Source organism: Salmo trutta, chromosome 3, assembly GCF_901001165.1.
Source record: "Salmo trutta chromosome 3, fSalTru1.1, whole genome shotgun sequence".
Classification (NCBI taxonomy): domain Eukaryota; kingdom Metazoa; phylum Chordata; class Actinopteri; order Salmoniformes; family Salmonidae; genus Salmo; species Salmo trutta.
In genome coordinates, this window is record NC_042959.1 from 53,761,999 (window position 1) to 53,774,184 (window position 12,186).

The 12,186-nt window shown below is 43.2% G+C and overlaps 1 protein-coding gene across 8 annotated transcripts in view; it reads right to left on the reverse strand.

Annotated features, from left to right (window-relative positions):
* The window catches only part of LOC115178754 (myocyte-specific enhancer factor 2D homolog), a 73,833-nt gene that overhangs the window by 20,872 nt on the left and 40,775 nt on the right, over nucleotides 1-12,186 (reverse strand). For 6 of the 8 annotated variants that reach the window (XM_029740075.1, XM_029740065.1, XM_029740092.1 and 3 more), the window contains exons 4-6: nucleotides 7,511-7,648; nucleotides 3,416-3,623; nucleotides 278-334 (exon numbers count right to left, since the gene is read on the reverse strand). In XM_029740075.1, coding sequence (XP_029595935.1) covers nucleotides 278-334; nucleotides 3,416-3,623; nucleotides 7,511-7,648 — 403 coding nt within the window. Of the gene's footprint in view, nucleotides 1-277; nucleotides 335-3,415; nucleotides 3,624-7,510; nucleotides 7,649-7,738; nucleotides 7,874-12,186 lie in introns of all 8 variants that reach the window. The other 2 variants (XM_029740098.1, XM_029740055.1) reach the window with 1 other exon arrangement.

Here is a 12,186-nt window from a genome sequence, read left to right on the forward strand (position 1 = left end):
ATGCAAATAATTGTATAATATTTTTGCCATGCGTTTTTCTGGATTTTTTGGTTGTTATTCTGTCTCTCACTGTTCAAATAAACCTACTATTAAAATTATAGACTGATCATTTCTTTGTAAGTGGGCAAACGTACAAAATCAGCAGGGGATCAAATACTTTTTCCCCCACTGTACAACAGAGAGACGCAGTTCACTGTGTATACGGTATCATCTTATTTGCCATGTAAAAACGACTCAAACACAACTAGGTATTTTAGCAGAAGTAGACGTCACTTACGAACAGGGCTCGGGCATCCTCCGTTGGAGTTGCTCAGTTCACCTCCTAATAGAGCACCTGTGGAGGGAAGAACAAATGACAGCGGCCATGTTGAAAAGGACAAGTTGCACATACGAGTTGATGTGAATGGTAAGAATTGCGAAGAAAACATGAACATGAATAATGCTGAATCCAAAACATTGATGCTGTTCATCGACTACAGCTCAGCGTTCAACACCATAGTGCCCGCCAAGCTCGTCTCCAAGCTCAGGAACCTGGGACTGAACACCTCCCTAGATCCTGGACTTCCTGACAGGTAAACTCCAGGTGGTAAGAGTAGACAACAATACCAAAGCCACGCTGATCCTTAACAGGGGGACCCCCCCCCAGGGGTGTATGCTTAGCCCCCTCTTGTGCTCCCTGTTCACCCATGACTGTGTGGCCACGCACAACTAACTCCATCATCAAGTTTGCTGATGACACAATGATGGTAGGCCTGATCACTAACGGCGATGAGACAGACTACATGGAGGAGGTCAGAAACCTGGCAGTGTGGTGCCCAGATAACAACCTCTCCCTCAACGTCAGCAAGACCAAGGAGCTGATCGTGGACTACTCGAAACCGGAGCAGGTGCACACCCCAATCCACATCGACGGGTCCGCAGTGGAGAGGGTCAAGAGCTTCAAGTTCCTCGGGGTCCACATCACTGAGGACTTAACATGATCCTCTCACACCAGCACAATTGTGAAGACGGAACGGCAGTGTTGCTTCTCCCTCAGGAGAGTGAAACGAGTTGGCAGATCCTTAGGAACTTTTACTGCTGCACCATCGAGAGCATCCTGACTGGTTGTATCACTGTCTGGTATGGCAACTGCACCACCCTCGTCAGGAAGGCCCTACAGAGGGTGGTGCAGACAGCCAAGTGCATCATTGGCGGTGAGCTCCCAGCCATCCAGGACGTACATGCTAGGAGCTGTTTGAGAAAGACCTGAAAAATTACCAAAACGTATATCCCCTGGCCATAAGACTGTTCAATGGCTAACAACTACTGCCCCCCCTCACACCTACGCTGCTGTTAAAATTATTATTGATTAGATCTATTACTACCACTACGCTGCTGTTCACTGATTATTGATTGCCATTACCATTCATATTTATCCATTATATAATATAAATATAAACCATTAGCATATTACCATAAGTATTTATATATTCCTGCTACCAGACACTTTTCAGCCCTGTTTACATGTACACTGAGTATACCAAACATTAGGAACACCTTCCCAACATTGAGTTGCACCACAGTTTTTCCCTCAGAACAGCCACAACTCGTCTGGGCATGGACTCTACAAGGTGTCGAAAGCATTCCACAGGGATGTTGGCCCATGTTGACTCCAATACTTCCCACAGTTGTGTCAAGTTGGCTGGATGTCCTTTGGGTGGTGGACCATTCTTGATACACACGGGAAACTGTTGAGCATGAACAACCCTGCAGTGTTGCAGTTCTTGACACAAACCGGTGTGCCTGCCACCTACCATACCCCGTTCAAAGGCACTTAAATATCGCCCTTTCCCCCTCTGTATGGCACACATACACACGCCTTGTCTCAAGGCTTAAAAATCCTTCTTTAACTTGTCTCCTCCCCTTCATCTACACTGATTGAAGTGGATTTAACAAGTGACATCGATAAGGGATCATAGTTTTCACCTGGTCAGTCTGTCATAGAAAGGGCAGGTGTTCTTAAAACTTCTTCGGGCTAGGGGGCAGTATTTTCACATCCGGATGAAAAGCGCGCCCAAAGTAAACTGCCTGTTACTCATGCCCAGAAGCTAGGATATGCATATGCATGGTGGTATTGGATAGAAAACACTCTAACGTTTCTAAAACTGTTCAAATAATGTCTGTGAGTATAACAGAACTGATTTGGCAGTGAAACCCCGAGCACAATCCATCCAGGGAAATTTTGAGGTCTTTGTGTTTTCGAATGCTTTTCTATGGGACACCTGATTTATTAGGGCCCAGATTGCAGTTCCTATGGCTTCCATTAGACGTCAACAGTCTTTAGAAATTGTTCGATGTTTTTCTTTTGAGAAATGAAGAAGTAGTCCTATTCTTTCCATGTGTCACTAAGATGGACTCAAGTCTTTTGGTGCGCGTGAACAAGAGCGCGCTCCTCGTTATTTTTCTCCGGTATTGGAAACAGTTTATCCGGTCTTAAATTTGATCAATTATTTACATTTTAGGGTACCTGAGGTTGGATTAGAAACGTTGTTTGAAATGTTTGGACCAAGTTTACCGGTAACTTATAAGATACTTTGTAGTCATGTTGGGCGAGTTGGAACCAGTGTATTTCTGAATCAAACGCGCCAAATAGATTGACATTTTGGGGATATAAAAAAGGAATTTATCCAACAAAACGACCATTCACTGAGACATTTGGGATTGCAAAAAGATGAAGATCTTTAAAGGTAAGGCATTTATTATATCGCTATTTCTGACTTTCGTGTCGCACCTGCCTGGTTGAAAAATGGTTTTCATGTTTTTGTATGCGGGGCGCTGTCCTCAGATAATTGCATGGTGTGCTTTCGCCGTAAAGCCTTTTTGAAATCTGACACAGCGTCTGGATTAACAAGAAGTTAAGCTTTATTTTGATGTATTACACTTTTTATATGAATGTTAAATATTTATATTTCTGTAGTTTGAATTTGGCGCTCTGCATTTTCACCGGATGTTGTCAAATCTATCCCGGTAACGGGATTCGAGCTTAAGGGATCCCTAAGAGGTTTTAATGTTTTGTATAAACCTCCTATCACACCTTCATTTACACTCTTGCGCACACACACAACTTATGCCATACTGTTTATTATTATTATTTATCCTGCTACCAGACACTTTCCCCTAATCCCTGCCTACATGTACAGTACATCTCAAATACTCCAGTATCTCTGCACATGTTGTACTGGCACTGCACCTGTATATAGCTTCCTCTTTTATTTTTTATTTCTCCTGTTTTTTATTTTGTATTATTAGTTCAATATTACTGCACTGTTGTGTAGGGCTGGCAAGTTAAGTATGTCACTGTACTTGTGCATGTGACAAATAAAACTTGAACTTGTGATGAAGTCAACCATTAACCACTGTCCACTCTGTTCCTTACCTGCGCTGGCCGGTCGTTGTGGTAACCCTGGAGACCCAGTGTTCCTCTGGAGAGATGGTTGCTGTGGCGACAGCAGGCGGGGGTCTGTGAGGGTGGAGGTGACGAAGGAAGTGGTTACCAGGCCGCCAGAGTTACTGAACTGGAGAGCATTCTGATTGGACACTGGCACCGTGACGGGCATGGAGAAAGTGGGCTGTGGGACGGCTGACTGGAGGAGAGACAGGAAAAGGGGCTTAGAAATGTAAACGCACGATGGGCACATGTATAATGTTAAACACACACTCTCAGAAGCATGTGCATGCACAAGAACACACACACATACTATCGCACAGGATTTGTTAGCATGCAACTGACTTGTGGAAATAAGAAGCTGAAAAAGTGTTTGCTTTCAGATCACATGCAAGGTTATTTATTGTACATCATAAAAGCTACATGGGATTGTTATTGCATTGGTTATTGGTGACATGTCATATTGTACATCACATTATACATCTCATGACCCCATATAGTATCTTTAATTGCAGAGAAAATTGAAGAGAAACCATTGGGGAAAAAAAGTTTTTTGCACAGAGCTTGGAACTTTGAGTATCTTGATATGTAGCCTCTACCTGAGAAGTTGACTGCTAATTTGCTTACTTTTACCTGGAAGTAAACGTTTACCCTTAAAAATGTATATAACTAGCCACTAAAACGTTCTCTAAAGTATCAAGGAGTGCTTTCTTAAAGTATAAGAAGTGTAGTTAGGAAATAGCTTTGACAGGTCCTGAGTCAGCTAAATAATACTACCGTGTGACCCAGCCCAACACCAGGTCCTAGTCAGAGACAGGACCCAGGCCAAGGTTGTCCACTCTTCTGCCTGTAACCCATTTCACCCTGTTCCTCATCATGGCAGAAAGCAGGCAGGGCCTCTATATATAGAATATGGGCCAAGCGTGGCCTGGTACTGTATGTGCTGAGTGGGACCCAGTTTAAAAGAGAGAAAGAAGATGCTCTCATCTGTCCATCATATCGACCTTCCTTCCCGTTAGCCTACAGTGTATTCCACAAGTTTACATCTGGGATGTGTGTGTGATGTTATACAGGGGAAGAAAGGGGAGCAGGGAGGACTAAGTTGTTTTGGTATTGTGTGTTTTGTATTGTATTGTATCTGACATAATCTGATAAGAGTCCTGTCATTCTTGTGACAAACCATTTGTCAATGTGGGGAGACGGAGTGTGTACTTTTCCTTTCTTTATAGCATTTTAGTAGACAGAGTATTAGTCTGTGTCTGCATTATCCTGTTCTAGTTACGAACAACAACAGTGCTAGGTAATGTAAAGACAGAAAGGCATCCGGGCTGTCACTAGTGCTGTAGCTCCTCTGACCCATAAGACCCGTGAGGGCGTCATGTCACGTACACAACTTCACTCAATATGCTGCATATGGCAACAATGTTCAGGGGACTATGGTGACAAAACCAATCTGCCTTGGACTCCACAATAATAGAGATGTCTCAAATCCCAGAGCACCAGAAACAGAGAGAGGCAGAGAAAGAAAGCGCGAGAGAGGGTAGGGGAGAGAAAATGAAGAGCGAAAGAGAAATAAAGAGAAAGACCAAATGGGTAAGCCTACTGGGCATGCTGGTGGCTAGGTCTGGAATCTGGGGAGGTAGTCTACAATATAAGGCCGAAGGTTACAGCACTGCACACTGGCCAGGCAGAGAGGAGGGAGAGATGGATGGGTGGAGGGATGGAAGGATGGCGGTGAGGTTAGTGTGAGGGGGCAGAGGTGTGGAAACGTGGAGCATACAGCACTGGGACAGCACTTCCTACATACACTTATCGTACACCCATTAAAATACTGTTGAATACTACACTGATGTACACTAAACTGTGCTGTGCCATTTGGTCAGATGTCTCTTGGATAACAAGTTATTCAGTGGTATTGCTACGTTAGGTCAGATAACTGCCAGTGGGCATAATCTTAATACTAGAGTAGAGTGGCTCATTCATTGTGTCAAGTACATGGCATTACAAAGGCCCTAAAATGAATCATATTGGATAAATAATAGTCTTTCAGCTTTTCCTCGGGCTAAGTGGGTTCGTTGAAGGCAGCTCAAGGCCTTCTCCACCAGCATAACAAAAAATGAACCTATTTCTCTCAGCGGAGCGCTACATTGGTGATTTCCTAGATGCGAGGGTATCAGAATGAATTAAACTCATGCCCTACTTTCCTTCCCTCCCTCTTGTCCTAGAAGCCTTTGAAAGTTCCCTTTCAACTTTAGGAAATGTCTCATCCTATTTGTTAGCAGTGATGGATTAAAACCACAAAAACAACTTTCAAACAACGTTCCGTTGACCTTTAAAGGTCCTTGACATTTGACTACAATGATGATCTCACGAGTGAATACTCTGTAAAATGCAATTAGATTGAATCGTTTTACAAAAATAATGCCCAGCTTTAATCTTAGTATTGTTGGAATACAGGAGGGAAACGAGTGATTTAAAGATTTCTAAAATAACTTCAATAGACGGAGAAATAAACAAAATTTGTCTCTCTTTTTAGTACAAATTTGACAGTGACAGCCTATTTCAAACAAACAACAGGAAACACAACATTGCAAACAATATCAAGTAACATCACTTAAATCTGAAAAGCTAAATCAGCTGAGTCACCAATTGGCAAGTTCCAGTCTTGCCTTATAATCCTGTACATGCCTGTAGACGGCATAGCTAGCCTCTCTATGCTCCCTAGCGCCTTCTACTCGACTCTGGGGATTGCAGTACGAGTGGGATTAAGCGTGTATATCCCAGCCCCCTAGCTGTCATGTTGGTGGATTATGATGCTGTTGAGGGAGATTGGTGCTGTATGCTTCCGTTTGCTACAGTGCGCCCTGTGAAAGGTGTGCCGGGCAAGGTGGGGGATGGGGGCTTGATTGCTTACAATCGACTAGGGCGGGAGCTACACTCTCCAGGGGGTGGCAGATTGAATTCTATTCTTCTTTCTACTCAGAAATGCTTTTAGGAGCTATTTCAGCTCACCACAAACATCAAAGTGTTGGAGATACGGCTTTGGTTAAATGAGCTGTATTCACTGAATTGATTCGATCGAGAGACATTCAACTTTTTTGCTGAACCGCTGCTTTAATGTAAGTGAGTGATTGGGTGTGTGATAATATCAGTTTTGGATAACAAAACCTTTCCAGCAACATTGGGTTTTTTGTTTTAGTGACAATATCCTACATAATACAGATTATGCAATACATTGTAGTACATGTTGTATAATACATTCTAAGAAACCAGGGCTTAAGTCAGGGATAGGTGTGTATATCTCCAGTTCAGCTCATCCTGTGAGCAGTAAAGTCCTTCACATTGGCCCGGCGGGAACTCGATAGACAAAGTCCCATCCCTCGTGACCAATAGGGAGGCCAGATCAGACAGGAAGCCTGGTTGTAAATTGAGTGCTTCTCATTAAACTGACGTTAATGACATTATTGAGCCCTAGTGGAAAATAATGAATCCTAAAAAAATTGGCACCGGAGAGAGGAATAAAAGAGGCGATAAACCGTGGCAGCGAGCCAATTATAAGGCAGCCCTGGAGAGTGTCTGACTGACACCCTGGAAAATGAGGAACGGCCTATCCGAACCTAGATGGTCACACTTTATCTGTAAAACTAACGCCCTTGAAAAGCATTCATTTGTACGATTCTTCTCACTCTTCAAAGGGGTGACAACGCATACTGAGACGTATTGCTTTGAATGTGTTATGCCCCGTTTGCTATGGCATCATCATATGTCACTTTTATGTAGTCTTTATGAAATCTGTCAATAGCTTATGAATGACCCCTGAGACCGGTTATGTCATGTTTATGAAGCCTTTACGATTATTTCCTAAATGGTTGGCTGCAACCACTCTCCAATCAGACTGTTGAGCTCCGCGCCCAAACCTCCTTGCCCTTGCCCGGGCACACACGATCAGAGGGGGAGGGTGGGAAATGGAGGGGAGTGGAGGGGGGGGGGGTGCTCTGTGAGTATTTGGGTTGCTGTCTGCAACCGGATCTGGGTAAAATCCAGTCCGGGTAACACAGCAGTTGCAGTACAGCTCACGGTACTCACTGACAGCCTATAGCTCTGCATCATTTTATCAAACTCCTCGTCAATTTTTTTGTATTTCTCCTCAGTGTGGGGGGTGAGGGAGAAGGGCTCCTCAGGGTCTGGGCTCTCTGAGTCCCGGTGCTCTTTCTTGTTCAGAGCCTTGGTCCGTTTGTTCCCACAACAGAGAGAGAGAGAGAGAGGGAGAGAAAGGGAGGTTAGAGAACGTGACGAGAGGACGATGGTACTCACGCCATAGCGCTTGAACAGGATATCCAGGTCCTCGTTCTTGCGGTACTTGTCGTCGTTTAACGGGCTTTGGTCGATGGAGTCGTCGCCGTCCGGCTCGGGGCTGTTGCAACCATTAAAGCCTTTCTTTCGCAACGTCTGAAGCGGTTAGAGGAAGAAGAAGCAGAGGAAGGAGGAAAACATTTCATTTTCACACACATTTATGTCAACAACACCCATTATGCAGACTGTACCACCATTTAAATTCTAATAATGATAAAGAAAAGAACAGCGATGGCATTCGAACAAGACCAGTAACATGATTCTGAGCCTCAGATAATAGATAACATCGATCCATTTCAGGAAGGTCAACATCTATGACCATAGTTTCGAAGCTAACCACCTTCAAAGGTCTACTCTACACAAATCAACAAAGATGTCTGAAATAAGGAATAATTACTGGACAATGACTAACCATTTAAAACAACACTTTTCTTATGTTGGAAGTTTACATACACTTAGGTTGGAGTCATAAAAACTAGTTTTTCAACCACTCCACAAATTTCTTGTTAACAAACTATAGCTTTGGCAAATCGGTTAGGACATCTACTTTCTGCATGACACAAGTCATTTTTCCAACAATTGTTTACAGACAGATGCTTTCACTTATAATTCACTGTATCACAATTTCAGTGGGTCAGAAGTTTACATTCACTAAGCTGAATGCCTTTAAACAGCTTGGAAAATTCCAGAAAATTATGTGGCTTTAGAAGCTTCTGATAGGCTAATTGACATAATTTGAGTCAATTGTAGGTGTACCTGTGGATGTATTTCAAGGCCTACCTTCAAACTCAGTGCCTCTTTGCTTGACATCATGGGAAATCAAAAGAAATTAGCCAAGACCTCAAAAAATTGTAGACCTCCACAAGTCTAGTTCATCCTTGGGAGCAATTTCCAAACGCCTGAAGGTATCACGTTCATCTGTACAAACAATAGTACACAAGTATAAACACCATGGGACCACGCAGCCGTCATACCGCTCAGGAAGGAGACGCGTTCTGTCTCCTAGAGATTAATGTACTTTGGTGCGAAAAGTGCAAATCAATCCCAGAACAACAGCAAAGGACCTTGTGAAGATGCTGGAGGAAACAGGTACAAAAGTGTCTATATCCACAGTAAAACGAGTCCTAGATCGACATAACCTGAAAGGCCGCTCAGCAAGGAAGAAGCCACTGCTCCAAATCCGCCATAAAAAAGCCCGACTACGATTTGCAACTGCACATGGTGACAAAGATCGTACTTTTTGGAGAAATGTCCTCTGGTCTGATGAAACAAAAACAGAACTGTTTGGCCATAATGACCATCGTTATGTTAGGAGGAAAAAGGGGGAGGCTTGCAAGCCGAAGAACACCATCCCAACCGTGAAGCACGGGGGTGGCAGCATGTTGTGGGGGTGCTTTGCTGCAGTTCACAAAATAGATGGCATCATGCAAATTATGTGGATATATTGAAGCAACATCTCAAGACATCAGTCAGGAAGTTAAAGTTTGGTCGCAAATGGGTCTTCCAAATGAACAATGACCCCAAGCATACTTCCAAAGTTGTGGCAAAATGGCTTAAGGAGAACAAAGTCAAGGTATTGAAGTGGCCATCACAGAGCCCTGACCTCAATCCTATAGAAAATATGCGGGCAGAATTGAAAAAGCGTGTGCAAGCAAGGAGACCTACAAACCTGACTCAGTTACACCAGCTCTGTCAGGAGAAATGGGCCAAAATTCACCCAACTTATTGTGGGAAGATTGTGGAAGGCTACCTGAAACGTTTGACCCAAGTTAAACAATTTAAAGGCAATGCTACCAAATACTAATTGAGTGTATGTACACTTCTGACTCACTGGGAATGTGATGAAATAAATAAAAGCTGAAATAAATCACTCTCTACTATTATTATGACATTTCACATTCTTAAAATAAAGTGGTGATCCTAACTGACCTAAGACAGGGAATTTTTACTAGGATTAAATGTCAGGAATTGTGAAAAACTGAGTTTAAATGTATTTGGCTAAGATGTATGTAAACTTCCGACTTCAACTGCGCACACACACAGGTTTGGGGCCACTTAGAAATGTCCTTGTTTAAAAAAAGAAGTAAATGTATTGTCTATTAAAATATCAGATTGATCAGAAATAGTGTAGACATTTTAATGTTGTAAATGATTATTGTAGCTGGACACGTAAATTTTTTATAGAATAGCTACATAGGCGTAGAGGGCCATTATCAGAAACCACCACTCCTGTGTTCCAATGGCACATTGCGTTTGTTAGCTAATCCAAGTTTATAATTTTAAAAAAGGCTAATTGATCATTAGAAAACCATTTTACAATTATGTTAGCACAGCTGAAAACTGTTGTTCTGATTAAAGAAGCAATAAAACTGGCCTTCTTTAGACATGTTGAGTATCTGGAGCATCAGCATTTGTGGGTTCGATTACAGGCTCAAAATGGCCAGAAACAAATAATTTTCTTCTGAAACTCGTCAGTCAATTCTTGTTCTGAGAAATGAAGGCTATTCCAAGCAAGAAATTGCCAAGAAACTGAAGATCTTGTACAATGCTGTGCAATACTCCTTTCACAGAACAGCCCAAACTGGCTCTAACCAGAATAGAAAGAGGAGTGGGAGGCCCCGGTGCACAACTGAGCAAGAGGACAAGTACATTAGACGGTTTATTTTGAGAAACAGACGCCTCACAAGTCCTCAACTGGCAGCTTCATTAAAAACACCAGTCTGAATGTCAACAGTGAAGAGGCGACTCCGGGATGCTGGCCTTCTAGGCAGAGTTGCAAAGAAAAAGCTATATCTCAGACTGGCCAATAAAAAGAAAAGATTAAGATGGGAAAAAGAACACAGACACTGGACAGAGGAACTCTGCCTAGAAGGCCAGCATCCCGGAGTCGCCTCTTCACTGTTGACGTTGAGACTGGTGTTTTGTGTGCGTTTTGTGGGAAGATAGCCCTATTTGTCGCACTGGCTCTCATGAGGACCGCCACAGGAAAGGAAAACCCAGAGTTACCTCTGCTGCAGAGGACAAGTTCATTAGAGTTACCAGCCTCAGAAATCGGAAATTAACTGCACCTCAGATTGCAGCCCAAATAAATGCTTCACAGAGTTCAAGTAACAGACACATCAGCATCAACTGTTCAGAGTTGGCCATTTATGGAAAAATTTCTGCAAAGAAACCAATACTAAAGGACACCAATAATAAGAAGAGACTTGCTTGGGCCAAGAAACACGAGCAATGGACATTAGACCAGTGGATGTCTGTCCTTTGGTCTGATGAGTCCAAATTTGAAATTGTTGGTGTCTTTGTGAGACGCAGAGTAGGTGAACGGATGATCTCCGCATGTGTGGTTCCCACCGTGAAGCATGGAGGTGGTGGTGTGGGGGTGCTTTGCTGGTGACACTGTCAGTGATTTATTTAGAATTCAAGGCACACTTAACCAGCATGGCTACCACAGCATTCTGCAGTGTTACGCCATCCCATCTGGTTTGCGCTTAGCGGGTCTATCACTTGTTTTTCAACAGGACAATGACCCAAAACACACCTCCAGGCTGTATAAGGGCTACTTGACCAAGAAGGAGAGTGATGGCGAGCTGCATCAGATGACCTGGCCTCCACAATCACCCAACCTCAACCCAATTGAGATGGTTTGGGGACCTCAGAGTGAAGGAAAACAAATACTCAGCATGTTTGGGAACTCCTTCAAGACTGTGGGAATAGCATTCCAGGTGACTACCTCATGAAGCTGGTTGAGAGAATGCCAAGAGTGTGCAAAGCTGTCATCAAGGCAAAGGGTGGCTACTTTGAAGAATCTAAAATCTAAAATATATTTTGATTTGTTTAACACTTTTTTGGTATGTTATTTCATAGTTTTGATGTCTTCACTATTATTCTACAATGTAGAAAATAGTAAAAATAGAGAAAAACCCTGGAATGAGTAGGTGTGTCCAAACTTTTGGCTGGTACTGTATATATTTTATTGTCACATACACCGGATAGATGTAGGGTCAGCCGTAGTAGTACGGCGCTCCTGGAGCAAATTAAGGTTAAGTGCCTTGTCTAAGGGCACATCAACATGTTTTTTCATCTGCCGGCTCGGATATTCGAGCACCTCTAAATTGGTGTGAAGCGTCACGCCAACAAAAGCCATTGAGCAAAGGTAAAGGGTAGGGGGTGAAACGGAAGCACACCGTGGTGACGGAAGCACACCACCAGCCACAGAGCTAGAGCAGTGAGGCCATTTCAGCTCTAATGCACAGTGGAAAGGGTCTTGTTTTGACATTATTCTGGAAACAAGCTTTACTGTAAGTAGCTTTGCCAGTGGGATCTGGACCAAACAGCAAACCAGATCCCCGACACTAGCAAAATGAATTCTAACCTAGAGTGTGGCAAATTCTTCTACACGACAGATGTAC